Source organism: Psammomys obesus, unplaced genomic scaffold (assembly GCF_907164565.1).
Source record: "Psammomys obesus unplaced genomic scaffold, mPsaObe1.curated_primary_1811, whole genome shotgun sequence".
NCBI lineage: Eukaryota > Metazoa > Chordata > Mammalia > Rodentia > Muridae > Psammomys > Psammomys obesus.
The window spans coordinates 444,674-465,136 of NW_026594377.1; the positions used below are offsets into that span (position 1 = coordinate 444,674).

The 20,463-nt window shown below is 59.7% G+C and overlaps 2 protein-coding genes across 3 annotated transcripts in view; both read right to left on the reverse strand.

Annotated features, from left to right (window-relative positions):
- Pde4c (phosphodiesterase 4C) overlaps window positions 1-18,435 on the reverse strand; it is a 19,618-nt gene extending 1,183 nt beyond the window's left edge. Inside the window, exons 1-17 of one of the 2 annotated variants that reach the window (XM_055618730.1) lie at window positions 17,945-18,435; window positions 17,587-17,640; window positions 15,036-15,235; window positions 4,747-4,935; window positions 4,266-4,302; window positions 4,113-4,183; window positions 3,972-4,024; window positions 3,633-3,745; window positions 3,468-3,561; window positions 3,077-3,234; window positions 2,899-2,997; window positions 2,556-2,720; window positions 2,310-2,409; window positions 1,997-2,151; window positions 1,771-1,893; window positions 1,429-1,611; window positions 1-940 (exon numbers count right to left, since the gene is read on the reverse strand). The exon at window positions 1-940 is cut by the window's left edge and continues 1,183 nt beyond it. In XM_055618730.1, the coding sequence (XP_055474705.1) occupies window positions 677-940; window positions 1,429-1,611; window positions 1,771-1,893; window positions 1,997-2,151; window positions 2,310-2,409; window positions 2,556-2,720; window positions 2,899-2,997; window positions 3,077-3,234; window positions 3,468-3,561; window positions 3,633-3,745; window positions 3,972-4,024; window positions 4,113-4,183; window positions 4,266-4,302; window positions 4,747-4,935; window positions 15,036-15,235; window positions 17,587-17,628 (2,046 nt within the window). In that variant the 5' untranslated portion in view covers window positions 17,629-17,640; window positions 17,945-18,435 and the 3' untranslated portion in view covers window positions 1-676. Of the gene's footprint in view, window positions 941-1,428; window positions 1,612-1,770; window positions 1,894-1,996; window positions 2,152-2,309; window positions 2,410-2,555; window positions 2,721-2,898; window positions 2,998-3,076; window positions 3,235-3,467; window positions 3,562-3,632; window positions 3,746-3,971; window positions 4,025-4,112; window positions 4,184-4,265; window positions 4,303-4,746; window positions 4,936-15,035; window positions 15,236-17,586; window positions 17,641-17,944 lie in introns of those variants that run through there. The other variant, XM_055618731.1, reaches the window with a different exon arrangement.
- Window positions 18,436-19,169: 734 nt separating this feature from the next.
- Window positions 19,170-20,463, reverse strand: part of Cist1 (colon, intestine and stomach enriched 1) — an 11,998-nt gene continuing 10,704 nt past the window's right edge. The window contains exons 4-5 of the mRNA XM_055618668.1: window positions 20,003-20,163; window positions 19,170-19,896 (exon numbers count right to left, since the gene is read on the reverse strand). Coding sequence (XP_055474643.1) covers window positions 19,849-19,896; window positions 20,003-20,163 — 209 coding nt within the window. The 3' untranslated portion in view covers window positions 19,170-19,848. The remainder of the gene's footprint in view (window positions 19,897-20,002; window positions 20,164-20,463) is intronic.

The following is a 20,463-nucleotide window of genomic DNA, read 5'->3' on the forward strand; positions in this document are numbered from 1 at the left end:
ACTAGCACACTGGTTTGGGGACCCCTGGGGAGTGCACCTCAGCCGACTAGCACACTGGTTTGAGCCGTATCTTGTCAGGGTTTTACTGCACAGCCATCTGGCACTATCTCTGGGTAACCACATTGGTCCCCCACCAGCAATGTTTGGTAAAGCATGTGGGCAGCCCGTGGGGATACTGAGGCCTACAGGGGTCTTCTAGGAGGTCACTGGCGTCTCTGCAGAAGAATCTGAGGTCACGAGACACCAAACTTCAGCAGGTGATCCGTCTGCACTCCACAAAAGGGGCTCCCTCTGGGCCTCAGGACAGGCAGGATAAGAGTGTGGTAGGTGCTGTGGGAATCCGGGCTTTCATCTTCAGCACCAAAAAGAAACCAACCAAACAAACACAGAAAGAGCCCGGTGCCATAGCTGCTCGCAGGCTGAAGGTGAGTCCATCCTCAGGAGGACAGGCAGGCAGCAGGAGGTGCCAATCCAGCCACCTCGCCCCTCCCCCCACCGCGCCATTCCAACCAAGCCTGTGGTCAGAGTGGACCTCAAGCCTTATCTCAGCTGTCCACTTTGGTGGAAAGAGAAGTCCCCAACGCTCACAGGTGCCCAGAGGGCCTGGCTCTGACCTAACAGTCCATGCCAGGACAGGGCTCACCCTGGGCTCTGGGCTAGCCTTGGAGGACAGGGGTTAAGTGCTGGTTGACTCTGAGGACTCCCTGTTGGGTGCTAAGTGCTCCTTCTCCTCCTGCTCCTCCTGCTCCTCCTCCTCCTCCAGGGTCAGCTCAAATTGGAAGCTGTCTGGGCCCACGGTGTGCGCCGGGCTGCGGGGAACCCTCCTCTGATACCACTCCCTGTTGTCTTCCAAGGTGTCCAGCAGCTCCTGGGCATCGGGGTGCACCAGGTCAGCCCACGTCTCCCACAGCGGGTGGGCAATGTAGTCGATGAATCCCACCTGAGGGTGCAGCGGGGGCAAACGAGTCTCAGTGAGGCCTGGGATCAGCCCGGCGTCACAGCTGGCCGTGAGGTGGCCGCTGCCCGGATGCTCCTTTCTCAATTCCTATTCAAACCCTCACGGAAAAAACTACTCCTGACCTAACAATCAGGAGACGGAGACAGGCTGATCTGGGGGAAGGGAGTTCTAGGCCAGCCAGGTGACAAAACGAGACCTTCTTCAAAACAAGAAATAAAAAATCTGCCTAGTCCTACTGTGGCGGCACACACCTTCAATCCCAGCACTTGGGCAGCAGAGAGAGGCCGATCTCTGTGAGGGTGAGGCCAGCCTGGTCTACAGAGTCAGTTCCAGGGCAGCCTGAACTCTGTTTTTGAAACCCTGTCTCACAACCAAAACAAAACAGAAAAACCCAAAAAACGAAAAAAAGGACAGTTAAGACCCCGCGCCGCAGTGGGCCCAGGCCCCGGCCCAGCCCGCCGCACCCGCACCTGGGACTTCTCCACCGAAGCCGTGTGCTTGTCACACATGGGGCTGACGTCCAGGCCCGCGGCGCGCTCGCGGTCGCCCTGGCGGAAGAGCTCCGCCATGATGCGCTCGGTCCACCGGCGGTAGAGCGGCAGGGGCTTGGCGGGGTTGCTGAGGTCCGCGCAGTGCACCAGGCTCTGGAGGACCTGCGGGCGCGGGTTCACAGGCTGTCCTCCTGGTCCGGAGGGGTGTGGTGGGAGCCTCTGAGGCAGGGGGATGGCCGCTTCCCCGGCAGCCCAGGCTACAGAGCGAGACTGCGCCCCAGGAAGCCGCAGTGGGACACCGAGGCTGGGGCCACCGCGCACCTGGATGCGGTCCGAGTAGTTGTCCAGGAGCAGGACGCCAAGGCTCGTCACCTTCTTGGTCTCCACCATGGTCTTGAGGTCGGCCAGGAGGCTCATGTGCTTGGACATGTCTGTGGCCAGCACCTGCGGGACAGGAAGTCGCAGGCTGCACCCCTGGGACCCTCCGTGCCTCAGTATCCCCCCCGCTTAGAGAGGAAGGGCCTGGCAGGCCCTCTAGTGACGTCACCATGTCGATGACCATCCTGCGCAGACTCAGTCTCTGCTTGGCGCTGAGGTTCCGGAAGATGTCGCAGTTCTCCGCCTGCAGGAGCTTGAAGCCCACGGCCAGGTGATGGTTCTCCAGCACCGACATGTCATTGTACATCAGCGCCAGCTCCGAGTCTGCGGGGACAGCGGGGCCTCGAGACCCCACGGCACCCAGAGGCCGCCGGGAGGGCGCCCCTGGCCACTCCTATGCCTGCGGGGTGCCCCAAACTCTAAAGCCCCTCTACAGAGAGCCGCCCGGGCGCGCCGGGGAGGCCTGTGGCCACCGCACTCACGGGTGTTGATGAGGAACTGGTTGGAGACCCCGGGGTGGTCCACATCGTGGATGGCGCACGCAAACAGAGCCGCCAGCACCTCCAGGTCCGTGAACACCGCCTGCGCCAGGCCGGGGGTCAGGATGGGGGCGCCCTGGCTCCCCCCCAGCTGGGCGCAGCCCCCTCCAGCTCCGTGAACACCGCCTGCGCGAGGCTGGGGTGTCAGGGCGGGGCGCCCCGGCCGCCCCCACCGGCTGGGCACGGCACCTGCAGAGCGGGCGTGGCCAGCAGCACGTGCGCGGACTGCACCACGTCGGCCGCGTGCAGGCTGTTGTGGTAGGCCACGTCGGCGTGGTAGTGCCCCTCCAGCGTGAGCAGGAACCTCAGCAGCGTGTCCCCGGGGATCCGGAACGTCTCGAGCAGGTGCCGCTCCTGGCGCGTCCCAGGCGCGGTCAGGCCTGGCCCCGGGGCTCCGGCTGGCCTCAGCCGGCTCCCGCGCTCCCGGCCACCCTCCAGCACCCCGTCCTCCTGGTGCTGCCGCCCTGTGACCGCCCCCGGACGGCTCAGGGACCCGCTGGGACAGGACACCCCAAACAAAGGCGGGGGGCACCTGGAGGACGCTGAATATGACGGCTGTGAGAGGCCGGTTCCCGCTCAGCTCGGCCACTTTGAACACGTCGAGTCCCCACTTGTTGGTGTCTTCAAGCTCCTACGGCGACAGCAGCGCGGGCGCTGCAGCACGCGGCGCCCGAGCCCCCGGCCCGAGCACAGGTTGGGCCCTGACCCACCTTGGCCAGCTGCCCCTCCTGGTCTGTCTGGACCCCGAAGCGAGGCACGGCGGCTGCGGGGACGCCGGCGGGGCCGAGCCCGCGCAGCCCGGAGATCTGGGACATGGGCAGGGCGTCCTCCCTGGGCGGCCCCGGAGGCTCCACCTCGGCCTGCTGGGCTGCAGGGGCCGGTCACTCAGGCTCTACCTACACGGTTTGTCACGGGGTCCCCTCCCGCCCTCCGCTCATCCGCAGGCTTTGCCGTGTGACGGGCAAACTCCTACTGCTGCTTCAAAACCTTACATGTCATGCCCTCTCCTCCGAAGGTCCCCGTCACCCCTCTACTCTAGCCTGTGCAGGGCGAGACCTCGGTGTCCCCACGGGGGGACCGCGGGCGGCTCCGGGTGCTCACCGAGGAAGGTCCGCGCGATGTACTCGGACACCTGGTTTCCTGAGCGGCCGCTTTCCGACAGGTGCGTCAACTCGCGACTGAGCATGCGCCTGAACTGTGGGCCGGGAGGAGGTGAGCGGGGGCCGGCGGAGGCCGCGGAGGGCAGGGCGCGGGCGCGGGGCGCACCTTGCTGGAGGCCATCTCGCCCACCGAGCGCCGCGTCTGCAGCGTCTCCAGCTGCTCCAGGCACCAGTCCAGCTCCTGCAGCGTCTCCCGCGCCAGCCGCAGCCCGGCGTCCTCTGGGGGCCCGGCGGGTCAGGGGGCGACCTCCCAGGGGCACCTCCACCCCAGCCCGGGGCCACTGGGCGCGACCCCAGACAGGCCCGCGGCCCTCCCCAGTCAGTAAGGTGGGCGGGAGGAGGGGAACAGGGAATGCAAAGGCGGGCTTGCAGGGACCGCCCGTTTCCAGCCCACGGGCAGGGTGGGAGGGCTCCCGCACATGCCCTCCGAGTGGGGGGTGCGTACCTGCGGGGGCGCCGGGCTGGCTGCTGCCTGGAGGGGTCCCTAGGAGCGCCTGCCTGCGGACAGGGCCATGAGGGCGCCCACCCGGCGGGTCCTCCCCTCCCACCCGCGCACCCCATGCTGTCAGCCCCGCCCCCTCTGTACCTGGCTGCACTGCCCGGGCCAAGCGTAAGGGCGGCCACGTTGCTGCGGACCGTCCTGAGACTGGCCAGGACCTGTGGCAAGGGCGGTGTTCAGCTGTAGGAGGAGGCCAGGACCCCCTGCGTGCTCGGCCCAAGGGAGGCGGGGTACACCCACCTGGGCGAAGGGCGTGACAATCATGTCTTCTCCATGTCTGCAGGACAGGGCGTCACTAAGGACATCTGCCGGCTTAGGCAAGCCCCCCCCCCCCCCCACGCCCCCCCCGCCCCCCCCGGTCCGGGCCCCCCCTGCGCACCCCGCCCCCCCCCCCCCCCCCCCCCCCCCCCACACACACACGTTATCCATATCTAAAACGGGTAACTGAGTCCTAAGGACAGTAGGGGTCTTAGCACAGCCTGGACAGAAATGTTTCCCTTTTCATCGCAGAAACTAGGGAGCTCGAATAAAAGTATTTGTTCAGTTGCTACTAATTGGCCTTAGTGCTCCCAGGTTGATGTGCCCCTCTGTCCCCAACCTGGCCTAAGGCCAAGCAAGCACCGCCCACTTGTGTCTGCTACATACTGCGCATTAACAAAGTAATGCTTTGGGAAACTCCTGCTTCAACTCCAAAACCGCACTAAAGGAGGAAGGGCCTCACAGGTCGCTGGCCGCCGAGGAAGTCCGGGACACAGCCTTGGGAGACTCGTGGTCGCTGTCCGAGCGGTACAGGAAGGACTCGCGCCGCTGGCCGGGCTGGGCAGGGGCCTGGAGGGCGCGGCCGACACCTGGCCCAGGCTGAGGGTCCAGGGGCCCCCTGCCGCCCCGGAGGCCATTTTCCAGGTCAAAGCTGAAGGCAGGAACAGAGAGGCTACCTCAGAGCAGAGTCTGTGTGTCTGTCTGTCGGGTGTCCGTGGAGCCGCCCCCTCCCGCGTGTCCCGCGGAATCGTGGGCAGCTGGCCGAGGCCACCATAGTCCCAGCCGACCCCAGGACGGCCTCGGCCCAGCCAGCCCCGCCCGCCCGCCGGGCCCGCCCACGCCCACGCCCCTGGGCGCGTCTTGGGGCCCTGCGGAGAGGGTCCGGCTCCCGGCACGTGCGCGCGCACATTCGCACAACGAAATAAAGAAGTTTCTAAAAAGAGAAGGCGTGAGGGCAGGCGGCGGGCGCGGGAGGGAGGTGGCGACCTTGGGCAAGGCGGGACGCTCTCGGCTCGGAGGCCCTCGCGGGCCCGAGGTGCGGTCACGCGGTCGTCCGTTGTGCCCTACCCTGGTTCTGGCCTGTGGGGCGAGGTGCGCTCGGTTTGATTTGGTTGTTTCCGACGAGGCTTGGATGAGTTCGGGTGGGTTCGTGCGTTCTCAGTCCCCCTCACTCGGGCGAGCTCGGCTGCGCTCGGTCCCTTCCGCCAGATTCCCTCAGGGACACACTATTTTGTGACGTCACGTGGGGCGGGGTTTGTTTGCCTTTCTGTCCCCAGGCCCAGCACCGCCCTGGGGTCCTGGTGCTCCCCACAAACTCGCCATCCCAAGACCTTCGGGTGGCGACCCCCTTCCTTCTCCCACCTGGGAACAACTGGAAAAACTGAGGTAGGAGCAACTGCCCGGTGCTGGGTTTGAATCCCGCCCTCGGGTGCGGAGGGTTAAAAGCTGGCTGACGGTTCCTTGGGGTCGCGAACGCTGCTTTCTTTCTGCTCTAAACTTAGCCGCGGCTGGCGGAGCCCGGCTGCCGTTCCATGACGCGAACAGCACCGGGCGAGGTTTGTGTCCTGGCTGTGGGAACGACGCGTGGGCCAGACGGTAAACTGAGGCACCGAGCCCAAGCTAGACCTCGGACCAGCGTTCTGGTCCAAACGGCTGAGGGCCTACCCTCCTTCCTCAGGCTCGCCTTTGGGCGGCGCGCTCCCTTCACACCCTGGGGCCGCTGTGAGCTGGCAGCTGCGGTCCTGATGAGGCTGTCCAGAACAGGACCGCCCCTCCCAAGGATCGCCGCGCCTCCCACCTGACGCTCAGTGGCCGTGGGACCGCCAGCCTCGGGGCTACACCCAGCCCCCACGCGGTCCCCACAAAGTGAACGCGCGGGTGGTCACAGTGCGCCCACGCTCTGCCTTGACTTTGTAAACGCACAGCCCGTCAGGTGCACGTCCTTAGCACAGGCCGGGATTCGAACCCGGGACGGAACCTGGAAACTCCACCCCTGCCTCCCAAGCCCCCGGCTGAGCGTCCCGCGTGGCCGCCGAGGAGCGCCCTGCCTCCGCGCGCCCTCGGCCGGTAGGGTCGGGGCGAGATGTGCAGGCTGCACGGCCGCACGGGGACGGGCGGACAGCAGGCTGGTCCCTCGGCGTGCGCGGAGCGGTGAGCGGAGGGGACAGACGCAGAGACAGACGGACGGACAGTCTGCGAGGGGCGGCGGGCTGCAGGCGCGCGCCCGAGCCCAGCGCGGCTGCCGCTGCTCCCCCCAGCTCCCTGCGCCGGCCCCGCTCCTCACCACAGCGGGTGGGCCACCGTGAAGCGGCGCTGCAGGCGGATGCCCTGGTTCACCAACAGCTTCCTGAAGAGCGCGGGGGAGCCCCGCGGGGACCCTCGGGGGGAGCCAGACGCCGCGGGGCTCTGCATGGTCAGGCTGAGGCCAGACGGAAGAAGCTGGGACCTTTTAGATGCTCGGGGCGGAGCCGAGGACAGAGCGGAGGGCCAGGCCCCGCCCAGAGCTGTGCGGCTCCCACCCAGGCGCCTGGGGGAAACCGAGGCACAGCATACCCGCGATCTAACTCTATTTTTACTTATACACTTATTTGCCTTTTTGATGTTGTTGTTGTTTAAAGACAGGGTCTCAGGTAGCTCAAGTTGGCTTTGGGCTCGCTCTGTAGCCCAGGCTGACTGTGAACTCGTGGCAATCCTCCTGCCTCAGCCTACTGAGTGCTGGAAAGATAGGTGTACTCCGCCGTGCCCTGGCTCAGGGGCTGGTGTGGGTGTCTGAGCGGTAATTTGCCTCAGAGTAAGAGGAGCCCTGGTGTGGTCGGCACACCTGCCATTCCACTGCTGGGGAGGCAGAGGCAGGAGGATTGCCCATAATTCAAGGGCACCCCGGACTTCGGAGAGAGACGTACCCTGTCTCAGAAAGAGTCGTGTGGGAGAGGGGAGAAGGATGTCCCCTCACAGGGAGTGAGATTCCCCCAGAAACGGCCGCAGCGCCCACAGGGATTCAGGTCCATTCCTGGGTGAGGACTTCTCAGGGTTGGACCCAGAATGACAAACTCTGTCACCTGCGGGAAACTGAGGCACCGTGCCAGTCACGGTAGCAGCGCATCGACAGCCCCAGGTCCCCGTGTGACCCGATCGCTCTGACGTTCCCCAGGCCCCATGTCTGGACCATCTCAACAGTGAGGCTGTGTCTTCCCCAACAAACATCCGCCTGAGAGCCTTCTGCCTGCCCTCCCAGGCTGCTCCAGATGTCCGGGAAAGGGGCCTGTGAGGCCTCCAGGAGTCACAGAATCTATGCCAGGTGCTCCACTGGAATGCTGGGGTGCCCGTCCCGTATTCAACAGAACTGACAAACACTGAGGCTCAAGCAGGCCACAGCAAAGGGCCCAGTGCCTGGAGCTGAGATGTACAGGCAAGAAGGGGCATCAGGGGACACACCCGGCAGCGCAGTCCTGCCCTGCGTGGCCCTGGGAAAGTGACCCCTGATTTCCAGCCTCCCTGGGGACACAAGGTGCTCGGCTCCGGAGCGGAGATAGAGTTCGGCTAGCACGGAGTTGTGTCCATTGCTCACATAAGAACACAGAGGTTTGGAGGGTCACAGTCCCCTCCTTGTGTGTGGGAGACTCAGCTGTGAAGGCCCTACAATGCACTAGTTGCCAGCTTGACACCTGGTGGGAAAAACCTCACTGAGCCCCAGATGAAAATACCATCTGTGGCTGCTAGGCCCCCCTTCTAGTCTTGGCCCCCCTTCTAGCCTAAGTATAGCTATTCCCCGGGGAGTAGAGGCTGCCAGGACCTGCCCTAGGAGAGGGGCCCCCAGCCAAGGGTCCAAGGAGTCCTGACATTCCTCAAGGCCAGAGGGAAGATCGCTATGACCCAAGGTCCCCAAAGACAAACTGGGTCCCAGGGGGGTTCAGCTCCACCCTCAAAACCATGGCAAACAGAAAAGCAGAGACAGCATGCTGTTGGTGTAGTGCCAAATGCTGTCAGGAGCAGAGAGGTCGGGCCTTGCCTGAGGTCAGCGGTGAGGCTGTGTCTCCCCGACAAACAGCTATGAATGGCTGGCTGAACTGATCCCAGGCCAGTGAACTCCAATATCGGGGCCTCTCGCACGTCATTAACTAATTCCCCATCCCTCTGCAGTCCCAACAGCCAGCCTATCACTGACACTGTCACAGCGGCTGTACTACGACTGCTTCATTTACATAGTCAAATGTGTATTTCATTAATAGCCCCCACAGTCATTTTTTATTGTAGCTTGTAATATGGAGAAATGGCCACAGAGCTGACTGAACATTCAAGGTCTGGCCCTCTTGAGCTACAGTCCTGCTAGTAAAGGACGGAATGAAGTGGGGGCTGCAGGCGGCCCTACCCTGACCTGCCTCTACATTGCTGTGTGACTTCGGGGAGTGCCCAGAAGTCTCTGGTGCTCTTGACAACCCAGTGCCTTTAGTTCTTTCTGTTTGGATTCTTTCTCCTCTTATCAGGAGACAGGAAAACTGAACTCTGTTCTGTCCATTTTGATGAGGTCCTGGGAAGAGAAATGACTCCCCCATGTCCCCAGGGAAGACTGGAGCAGAAACGGTGGAGGCTGCAGAGGTTAGCAGGAGCAGGGGCAGAGCTGCCCCTCAGATTCTCTGAGGCTCCCCACTGCCCTCAGCCTGAACCACGCCTATGCAGCCTGCCTCTGCCAGGGGCTCGGAGCCTCACCGGCTGTTCCAGCCTCCCGAGGCCCACAGGTCGGACTAGAGCAGGGCCAGGCCCGCCTCGTTTGATCCTAACCCTGAGTGCTCTCTTACAGAGATCCTCCCGGCCCACCTGCCTGCCCCCGCCGAGCACACCTGCCTGTAGCCCAGCTGGGTTCACATTGTGCTCGGGACCCAGCTAGCCTGCTAGCCTGACCCTCACCCTGGGACTCAGTCATGAACTTCCCAGAGCCAACTCCACTTGTAGGCTCTCAACCCACACTGGCAAACAGTAAGTGCTTCATAAATGCTTTCTGAACAAGATCTCCTGATCTTCCTACACCATGCCACCCACAGCCTGCTGTGAGAAGGCTCAAGCTAGGGAGACCATCAGTCCCCCAGGCTGGAGCTTGACTTCCTGGGGCCAGCCTCCCCACCCCCATGGCCACTCAAAGCTTCTGAACCACGTGGCCCGCCCCTCCCACCACCAGAGCGGCCCAAAGGAAATGTGTTTATTCTTTCTTGAAAATGGAAAATCATGAGTCACACTGGGTGGGGCCTGGGTCACCTGGGAAGGCAGAGCCAGTGCTCTGGGTGGAGGCTCTCAAGGGTGCCAGAGGCCATGGGTGGTCCATGGGGTACCTCAGGCCTGAGAGAGGGGACTGATGTGCTCAGCGTCCCCTAGGCTGCTCTTCAGCTTGGGAGCGTGCTGCCTAAGACCCACCTAAGGTCCCTGTGGCTCCTCCCAGGACAGGCTCACCCAGGACCCTGCCCTTACCCACTCCCACGTGCTCCACAGTCAGAGGCCATGAGCCCCGCCTGTTCTCAGATGGCTTCACCTGCATAGGCTGGCCTCCAACCAGCAGCTCCTGGTGGCCTTGAGCACCTACGGCTCCTGCCTCTGGCTCCACAGTGCTGGCATGACTCATGGGTGGCACTCAGGGCTGTGAGCATGGTTGGTGAACGACCTACCAACCAACCAGCCCCAGCCTCATGTCCTCCTTTTTTCTCTAGAATTTATTTTTATTTTCTGTGCATTGATGTTTCACCTGCAGGTTTGTCTGCGTGAGAGTGCCGGGTACTGGAATTACAAACAATTGTGAGCTGCTGGGAATTGAACTCAGGCCCTCTGAAAGAGCAGTCAGCACTCTTAACCACTGAGCCATCTCTCCAGCCCCATGTCCTCCTTTTTTATAATTTTCTTTCTTTTTTTCTCCTTGAGACAGGGTTTCTCTGTGTAGCCCTGCCTGTCCTGAAACTCACTTTGTAGACCAGGCTGGCTTCAAACTCAGAGATCCTCCTGCCTGTGCCTCCTGAGTGCTGGATCAAAGGCGTGCACCACCACTGCCCTGCATAATTTATTGTTAATACTTTTTAAGTTAGATTTGTGGGGTGGGTAGCAGGTTGCCAGGAGCTCACGTCCTCTAGAGAGCACACTGCTGAGCCATCTCCTCTCTCTGTAGACGAGGCTGCCCTACAACTTTGTAGTCTAGATTGGCCACCGCTCACAGAGATCCCCCACTTTGCCGCTGTCTCCAGAGTGCTGGGATTAAACACTTGAGCCACTGTGCCTGACCTCCTTAAGTGCAACAACTGACCTGGGCTTTGGTCGGCAAGGCTGGGGCAAGTGGCAGGCCATCTGCACACTGCTTTCCAGCATCATGCTGAGGGCCCTGTCCTTCCTTAGGCCACTTAGATGCTAGGAGAGATTTGCAAATGGGGTGAGGACTAACTGAGACACAGATGACTACAAACTGGCACCAGGCTGTAGCCTGAGGGGGCGCTGTTCAGACTGTGGCCTGCAGGTGCCTTACCCACAGGCCACCCACATCCATTCGCCACCTACTACCAAGGCCTCTTCACCAAGACCCCTCCCCCAGAAAACCCAGTCCTCACAGATCATCGCTTCCAGGCTGCCGTCCCAGCCCCCGCTGTGGAGCCAGGACACTCCACCGCCCAGTGTACGCTGCTCATCTCAGATCCTAACCAACCCATGTTACCCCTCTCCATGTTCCCACCGGCCTCTGCAGACCACGCCCACCTACGCCCCGCTCTGTCTCGTCCAGGCTGGCCTCGCTTTTGTAGACCCAGCTGGCCTTGAACTCATAACTCACAGCGCTCCTCCGATCTCCGCCAAGTACTGGGATTATAGGCGTGAGTCACTGGCCCTGCCCACCCTACCTCTTTTATTTATGTTTTTTTAAATTTTTTTATGTATATGAGTGCTCTATCTGCATGTACACCTGCAAGCCAGAAGAGGGCACCAGATCTCATTGAATTCAGAACCTCTGGAACAGCAGACAGTGCTCTTAACCACTGAGCCTTCTCTCCCACATCCAACAGGTCGCTCCTTCACGCGACACCTGCCTCCCCCCCCCCCCCAGACTACGCCCTCACCACAGAAGCCTCACCCATGGTCTTCAGGCTCCGCCCACTTTCCTCAAGTAGCTAGCCTGCTTCCCTCACCTAGTGAACAGTGACCCCTCCTCATTTGTGTCTCACCACTCCCGCCAGGCCCCGCCCCAGGCCCTGCCCTGCCACCTACCAGCCTTGGAAGGAGCTGGGCCAGGAGCGCCGGGACGTCAGGAGCCCAGGCTGCTCCCTGCACTCCGGGTCCGAGTGGAAGCGCCGCTGGATGCGGATGGGGCGCCGTGGCTGCCTCCACAGGTGCTTTGAGGGTCGGGGAGACCCTGAGCGGCCGACAAGCCGGGTATCCATGTGTCGCCCCCCGAAGCCAAGAAAAGGGAAAAGAGACCTCGGGTGGCGCCGGGAGGGGCTGGGGTCCCCTCTCCGCAGTGCAGAAGCTAAGCGGGTTAGGTAGCTTAGCTGGGCCCACAGGCACCGACGTTCCGGGCACCTGAGGAGAAGCCTAGATCAGGATCTGGTCCCTGGTGACACAGGGCAGGCTTGCCGCACAGCCAGAGAAGGCAGGCTCGGAGGTCCAGTACTAGCCCGGCAGAGGAGGGGTCCCAGAGGACGGCGAACCTGGGACTATCCCCTCCCAGACATGTGCGCGCAAAGCCGCAGGCCAAGGGGTCCCAAGAGCTACCTAACGGCAAGGAACAGCAGGGAGCCAGCCGCTTCTCACTAGAGTCCCTGTTGTGCGGAGGCCTGGAAGAGCACCCCCATCCCATGGGCTCCGAGAGCCAGAGTGAAGACCCGCCTTGCTGTGCGCTCTGTGCCGGCGGCACTGCACACACCCGGCTCTTTAGAGCCTTCCCTCAGCCCCTGGCGCAACGTATGATATCACCGGCCCCCAGGCACCCCGGGGCTCCACCTTGCAACCACGATCCCTGTCCAAACCTCCAGCTTGTCTCCTCCTTTCGCACCCTAGAAAACTCAGGCTCCCACTCGCCACCCCTCCTAGTCCCGGGGGATTCCCCGGAGAGTGGCAGAGAGCTCCAAGGACACCTTAATCAGCCAGAAGCGTAAGCGTAACATCGCGCTGCATGTGCAGAGGGAGGGCATGGCAGTTCCCGCTGCAGGCCTGGTGGAGTCCCCTGAGGGTGCCGTGCTGGGCGGGAACTGGCCACGGCAGGGCTCAGGAGCTCTTCTAGAAGCTTTCCCCAGCACGGTCCCTGTTCCCAGTTGAAGATGTGATGGCTTAGTCTGTGCAGGCCTTGCCACCAAGCCTGAAGCCCTGAGCTTGGTCCCTGGGACCCTCATGGTGAAAGACAGAGAACAGCTCTGCTTTCCCGCTCTCTCTCTCCTCTCTCTCCTCAGTTGGTTAGGTCTTGAGACAGGGTCTGTGGTGGTTTGGATAAAAACGCCCCCTCCCCACGCTGATAGGCATGAATGCTTGGTCCCCAGCAGAGAGATCTGCCTGGGAAGGATGAAGAGGTGTGGCTCTGTTGGAGGTGTGTCGCTGGGACGGATCCCAGTCTTTCTCCATCTGTCTGCTCGAGGATCAGACTGATGGAGACATCCACTCAGCGCCGTGCCTGCCGCTGCACCTGCCGTGATGGACTGTCACGCCCTCTGCACTGTAAGGCCCACAGCAAATGCTTTCTTTTGCAAGTTGCCCTGTTCATGGCACCCTTTCACAGCAACAGAACAGTGGCTAACAGAGGGTCTCCCTTTGTAACTCAGGCTAGCGTGGCACTCACTATATAGACGAGGTTGGCCTCAAACCCACAGACATCCTCCTGCCTCTGCTTCTCCAGTGCTGGGACCGAAGGCACACACCACCTTCCCAACTCTCCTGAAGGCTTCAGTCACCACTTTGTCTCTCAGTTCTGCTATCCGCCACATCCCAAGCTGATGGTGCTAAATGACGTTGCCCCAAACTCATCTATCTTGGCAAGTGGAGGATTAAGCACAGTCCCTCTGCCTCTGGGGCTCACTGCAAAGATCCAACAGCTATCGCATGTGACCTGCAGAGCCATCAAAGCCACCTTGACACTTCCACCCTCGTTGGTGTCCACCATGCTAGCTGAGCGCCCATTCACACGCCGACACCGCCCCCCAGACTCTGCTGAGCTTCCTCCTGGGTCTGTTTCCATCTTGCCCTGACTGTCAGTTTTACCCACAAGCCCTGAAGTGAGGATGACCTTGAACTCTTGATCCTCCTCCTTCCACCCCCAAAGTGTCACCACATCTGGTTTATATGGTGCTAGGGACCGGACTCGGGACTTCCTACACGGTACACAGCACTTTATCACCCAAACCACATCCCAGCAGTGGTCTGTGCTGCCTGTTCTTACGTCAGCTCGACACACAAACTGGAGTTATTTGAAATAAGGAAGCTTCAGTTCAGTAAAAGACTCCCTAGGATCAGGCTGTAGGCAAGCGTGGAGTGCATTTTCTGAATTAGTGATCAGTGGGCGAGGGCCAGCCTCTGGTGGGTGGTGCCACCCCCCGGGCCAGTGGTGCTGGGTTCTAAGAAAGCAGGCTGAGCAGCCACGGGGAGCAAGCTCGTAAGCAGCGCCTCCACAGCCTCTGCAGCAGCTCCTGCCCCAGGTTCCTGCCCTGCTGGAGCTCCTGCCTGGCTTCCTTCACTGATGGATGCAGAGCACAATCTGAATGAACCCTTTCCTGATGACTTGCTTTTGGTTATGGAGTTTTGTCACAGCAATAGAAACCCTGACTAAGACAGAGTTTTAGGTTTTTGCTTGTTTGGTGTTGTTTGTTTGTTTGTTTGTTTTTAGACAGATATTTTCTGTGTGTCCCTAGAGCCTGGAACACACAGTGTAGCCCAGGCTGGCCTCCAACTCACAGAGATCCGCCTGACCTGCCTTCCAAGTGCCGGGATCAAAGGTGTGAGCCACCGAGCTCAGCTTAGAGTTTTGAGTTTTTAAATACAAAGCTAACATTTTCCCTACTTATATGTGCATGGGGCAGGGCACATGTGCATGCTGTAGTTCACATGAGTGCTCAGAGGACAAAGTATGGGAGCTGGTTCTTCCTTGCACCATCCGAGGCCTGGGACTGCACTCAGGTTGTCAGGCCTGGTGGCAAGCTCCTTCACCCACAGAGCCATCTTGACAGCCCAGATTTTTTTTCTCTGTGGGCCAGGCCGACTGAAACTCGCCATTTTCTGCCTCTCTCCCAAGTGCTAATACCACAGACTGCGCAACCGTGCACACCCGGTTTAGAGCTTTAAAAACGCCAGGATAGCCGGGCGTGGTGGCACCCCAATCCAGGCACTGGGGAGACAGAGGCAGGTGGGCCTTCGTGAGTTTGAGGCCAGCCTGATGTACAAAGGGAGTCCAGGACAGCCAAGACTACACAGACAAACCCTGTCTTGAAAAGCCACAATAATAATAATAATATAAAAATTATTTTTTTAAAAGCCAATGTGGTTAAGTTACCCCATCAACTGTACCCGCTGAGGCCTGCGAAGTCCTCTCCCGCATCCCTGGGCCCGTCCAGACCAACTCTGACCTATTCTGGTCCACGCGCTAAGCGCTGGCCCCCCTGCCTCACGCTGCCGACTGGTGGGCAGCCTCGGCGTGGCTGCCTCCTCTCCCGCCACACAGTAGGTGTTTACCTACCACCTACCCTCCAAGTGCAGACGAGCTCAAGCAGCACTCACAATCTTCCCCCGGGCCCTCCTCCTCCCTGTCCTCACCTGCTTGAGCCCCGGCTTCTCTCTGTCCCTCGAGATCCGATGGTGAAAACGACGCGGGCACCAGACTCTGCCTCCCCAGAAGATCCAAGGCGGCTGGACAGTGGAGGCAGCAGCAGGGTCCCCGAGAAACGTCTCCGGATCACACCCCCACCTAGGGGGCTGGCAGGGGCCACTCCAGAATCTGCCGGCTCCCGAACTCGCTGGGGAGACAGCAGGAAGTCATGAGCAAGCAGGAATGCCGCCAGGGGACCCTGAGCTTCATAGATTCCCACGAGCCCTCAGGGTAGAGACGATGGCGGCTGCGCAATGTTAGAGTTTTGTTGCATTTTTAAATGGACTTGTTCGTGGAGGAGCACACACATGCCACACAGCCCACCGGCAGAGGTCCGAGGACAGCTGTCCTTCTAGCCTGTGGGCCCCAGGGATTGAACTCTGGTCATCAGCACTTGCTGAGCCATCTTGTCAACCACACTTTTTCTTTTCCTTTTGTGGTGCTAGGACTACCACCTGTCCCTTACTCGTGGTCACTAGGTTATGAGATTTGAACACAGTGCCCTGGGATGGGCCGTTGGCGGGACCGGAATCGGGGAGCTGTCCAGTGCTGACCGCACAAATTGGCGCCTTCCGGGAGTAGTGCGGCAGGTGCAGAGGGCGGCTCCTCAGCTCTTTCCTGAGCTTCGTAAAGGCCTATTTCTACCCTTGACAGACAGCCTTCCCCATTCTCAGCCGAGGGCCTGGGGCGGGGCCAGGGGAAAGCTTGGGGCGGGGCTTGAAGACCGGAGTTTAGGAGCAGGTCTGGGGCGAAGCTGAGATGAGGGCCTGACTCAGGGGGAAGGACTCAGGTTCAGTATTTTATTTTAGAACTATTATTTTATTTATTGGTTTATTTTTATTTTGGGTCTTTTGAGACAGGGTTTCTCTGTGTAGCCCTGTTGGCTGTTCCGGATCTTGCTCTGTAGAGCAGGCTGGCCTGGAACTCAGAGATCCTCCTGCCTCTGTCTTCTGAGCAACACCCCCTTCGATGCTCCTTGGAGGGGCGTGATCGGCACCATAACTGTTAGCTTACAGTCTGTTGCCGTCTGTTTTGCAGGGCTCAAGAGAGACCCGCAGACCTTTGGGATGTGGTTTGGAGGCTGAGAGATGGCTGTCGGTGTGAGGACTGCTTAAGATGAGTGAGAACTCATTCGCCAAAAATCTTCGAGGAGGTACATGAGCCAGGCAAAGCCTGCACAAGGCCGTGGGTGGCAGTGCTCTGGAGAGCACTGCAGACACCAATAAGATGTGCATGTGAACACACACGTAAAGTACATATGTGAAGTATAATTAAATAAAGGTAGCAGAGGTCTGTGGCGATGGCTCAGTGGGTAAAGGGGCCCGACAAGGGCCCGAGGACCCGACTTCCATCCCTGGGACCCACACAGAAAGGAAAGAGCCACCCCAGTAAATTGTCCTCTGACCTCCACAGCTCACACATGGCACCTCGCCACCACACACTAACTAAATGTCATCCTTGAAAAACAGCTGGGCATGGTGGCACGAGTCTCTCTAATCTTTCAGGGAAGCAGAGCGGGTGGGTGTTGGTGAACTTGAGGCCAGCCTGGTCTACACAGCAAGTTCAAGGCCAGCCAGGCCAATGAGAGGCTGTCTCAAAAGTTAATAGGTGAGTTAACTAACTCCAGAGACTGGCCAGCACCTGCCCAGCCGTCAGCCTTGCTGGGGCGGCCAGGTCCCCAGAAAGCCTTATGCCCCCTGACCACCTCCTAGCTCTTCCTCAGAGGCTGGCCGCAGCCTGGGCGTGCCCCGTCCCCACCTCTCCCACAGCTCCACTCTTCTCTCCCTTCTCTGCAGTCCACCCTGCCGGCTCATGGTCCCATCCCATTGCCACCCCCTCCTCCGGCCCTTTATGCATCTGCCTCCGGACCGCCATAGCTTTCAGACTCCAGGCGGCTTCTGCTCAGTGGCTGAGCGGAGCATGCAGGCCTGGGCTCCCCCCTAGCACCACACAAAGCAGGCATGACTTTCAGGTTGTGGTCCCAGCCGCACTCAGAAGGCGGAAAAGCAGGCATCCAGAAGTAAAGGTCAGGTTTGGTTACGTGTAGCCTGGCTACATGAGACCCTGCCCCATTGAAAGAAAATATTGCATGCACACACAGACACACAAAATAAACCTAAAACTGGAGAGATAGCCCGGTGGTTAGAGCACTGGCGGCTCTTCCAGAGGACCAAGATTCTGTTCCCGCACAGCCCCATCTGTAACTCGTTTCCGTGTTCTGATGCCCTCTCCTGGCCTTGAGCAGGCTCTGCACACAAGTGGTGCACAGAAGACATACATTCAGGCTGAATCCCTATACCCAGACAATAATAAAAATTATTTTTAAAAGGAACGAAAACTGTCTTGCATTCTGGTCTTGGGCTTGACTCAGTGGCCCCTCAGAATCCCAGGTAACCTCGCTGTACCCGAGTTTCCCCTGTGAGCTCATTTGGGGCAGTTCCAGCCCTTTTAACCAGGGACCTCAGGCCCTGGCCCCCCCACCGACCTGTCACTGCTCACCTCGCTCAGCAGGAAGGACAGGGCAGTGCCACTCTTCTTCATGGTGCAGGCTTTCTAGATTAGAAGGGGGCAGTGAGACTGAGGGCCTGACAGGCAGCTGCTAGGACAACCCCAGCCCCTACCCCACGCCCAGCGCCACATCAGCAAGGCAGAGAAGCCACAGCTGCCTGCAGAGACGGCTGCAGGGCCCATACCCACCTCCTCTCCCTCCCCTGGCCAGCCCTAGGGACCAGACCTCTGGTACACGGTCACCTGGAAATCCACTCAGCTGCCAGGAGGACTCTGGCATTTGTTGGCTTTCTGAGCCCCCAGTTCCCCACATGTAGGACCCCGCCACGCTGACACATCTGGTACTCACTCCAAGCTGCTTTGAGGATGCCAGCCACCAGTGTTCTGTGACTTCCTGAGGAGCCGAGGACACACAGCCCTGTCTGTTCCCAGCAGAGCCCTTTAACTGAGCAGCGGACTAGACTAAAGCCAGGCGCGCCCTCAGGATCGGAGGAGGGGCAAGCGCAGGTGACCACGGGCAGGAGGTGTGAGTGCCCGAGTGTGACTAAATGAAGCAAGGGGGGAGGGGGAGGGGCCAGACAGGAGGTTTGATTGTTAATGTGTTTACGCCTCACAGAGGTTGAAACAGTCTGAGCCGGAGACGTCCTCAGTATTTTGGGGCACCAATCAAGGCACCTCAAGGCTTTGGGGAAGCTGTTCCACTATGCTGTGCTGCTCTAGGCAGTCAGCGACCATCTCTGGTCAAACCCACAAGTTAGAGCTGCAGAGAAGTGGGGAACCCAGGAGCTGAGGCTGGAAGGATTGCGGCCTGGGCCAAGGGGATCTCTAGGCCACTCTGCTCTGTGCTGTGAACAAGTTAATGTTTCACCGTACCACTCCACCCCCACAGACTGGCCTGGAGGCCTACCCCACACCTACTCCATTGGTCATGGAAGCGTGACCTGCCTTGGAGGGGGGTTACTTCAATCTGCTGACAAAGGTCACAGCACAGGAACACACACACATTGAGGGGCAGTTTCTGTGTCACCCTCTGCTGGAGACACCAGAGGCATCTCAGGAAAGCTGGCTAGGGGTCCCCGGCCATGAGCCGAGCACTGAGGGAGGGGTTGGGGAGCAGGGCATGTAGAGGGCAGCTAGCGTCTCCTGCCCCTGACCTTTGCACAGGTCACTTGGCACCTCCTGCCCCAAGAAAGTTTTGCAGCTCGCTGGGGAACTCCATCCCCATGCCGCTGCCTGGATCTCCTCCCTTCACCGCTCTCCCTCCACAGGCCTTTGCTCGCACTGTGCCACTGTTCGGGCTACTTCCGTGATGTGTTTGTCGCTTCTGCCAGGCTGCTTCCGTTAGGGTTAGATCACATAGCCCCTTGGAGAGCGGCCTCTGTCCTGCCCGCTGGGACACTTGGTCACACAAGCTCTCTGACCCTGTAGCCCCATCTGAAATGATTTCCCCTCCTCCAGCTGCCACCCCATGAGAGCAGACAAAGGGCCAACAGTGACTCGGCAGAAGACGTGGAGCTGTTGGTCACACGAATGACTCGGGAAGCATCTGCGAATAATGAGGACTTTAGTTTACATTTAATTTTTTTAAAGAGATGTATTTATTATGTATACAATGCTTTGCCTGCATATGTGTACCAGATCTCATTGTAGATGGTTGTGAGCCACCATGTGGTTGCTGGGAATTGAACTCTGGACCTCTGGAAGAACAGACAGGGCTCTTAACCACTGAGCCATCTCTCCAGTCCTAGCTTTAATTTTTTAATGTGTTTTACCTGCATGTATGTCTGTGTATTACCTGTGGGCATGGTGAGTGCAGAGGCCAAAAGAGGCCATTGGATCCCCTGGAACTGGAATTACAGATGGCTGTGAGCTGTCATGTGGGTGCTGGGATGAACCCCAGTCCTCTGGGAGAGCAGCCAGTGCTCTTAACCGCTCAGCCATCTCTCCAGCCCCCAGTTTTTGAAGACAAGTTCTCATGTAGCCCAGGTTGACCTCAAACCCCCTACATAGCTCAGGGTGGACTTGAACACCTGGTTCTCCTGTCTCTATCTCTCAAGTACAGGGATGACAGGCATGTTCCATCACCCCAGACTGACTTAATTTTTGAGTTGGGTACTAGCTGTGTGGGCCAAACTAGCCTGAAACCCCTGGGCAGCTATCCTCCTGCCACAGGCTTCCCCAGGTCAGTGCAGGGAGGACTTTTCAGCCACTCTTCTTCCCAGTGTCACCCAGCAGGACTCTGGGCCTCTGAGATCAGGACTGTAGGCGGTCAGCGAACGGCAGCCTCTGGCTCACACTGCCCTGGAAGGGAATATTTGCAGGTCAGCATCAGGCGCCGCAGGGCTCTGCTGCAGAGGTGTGTGCACTACCAGCACAGCGGCCCCAACCCTGCCTGCGCCCATCTCACCATGGAGACCGTATCCAGATTATGAAAAGATGGCACTTCTCGACTGTAGTGCCTCACGGCAGTGAGCACACAGCCCATCAGTAAGACAGACACAAGCAGACACACGGCGATCACCACACCTGGGTTCCTGTGTGACGGAGCGATCCACAGGCTGCCTGCATCTGGGGAGAAGAGGAGGTCAGCCCTGGCCAGAGCCACTCCCCCAGCCCTCTCGGGGGTCCTAGGCTGGGGCTCCTAACCCTTGAGGCACTCTAGGGCCTATGTTGTTTATAAACAAGTATATAATTTCATGTGGATTATGTTTTCTTTTCTTAGTTCCTTCTTTCTTTTTCTTTCTCTCTCTGTCTCTCTTTCTCTCTTTTTCTTTCTTTCCTTTCTTCCTTCCTTCCTTCCTCCCTCCCTCCCTCCCTCCCTCCCTCCCTCCCTCTTTCTTTCTTTCTTTCTTTCTTTCTTTCTTTCTT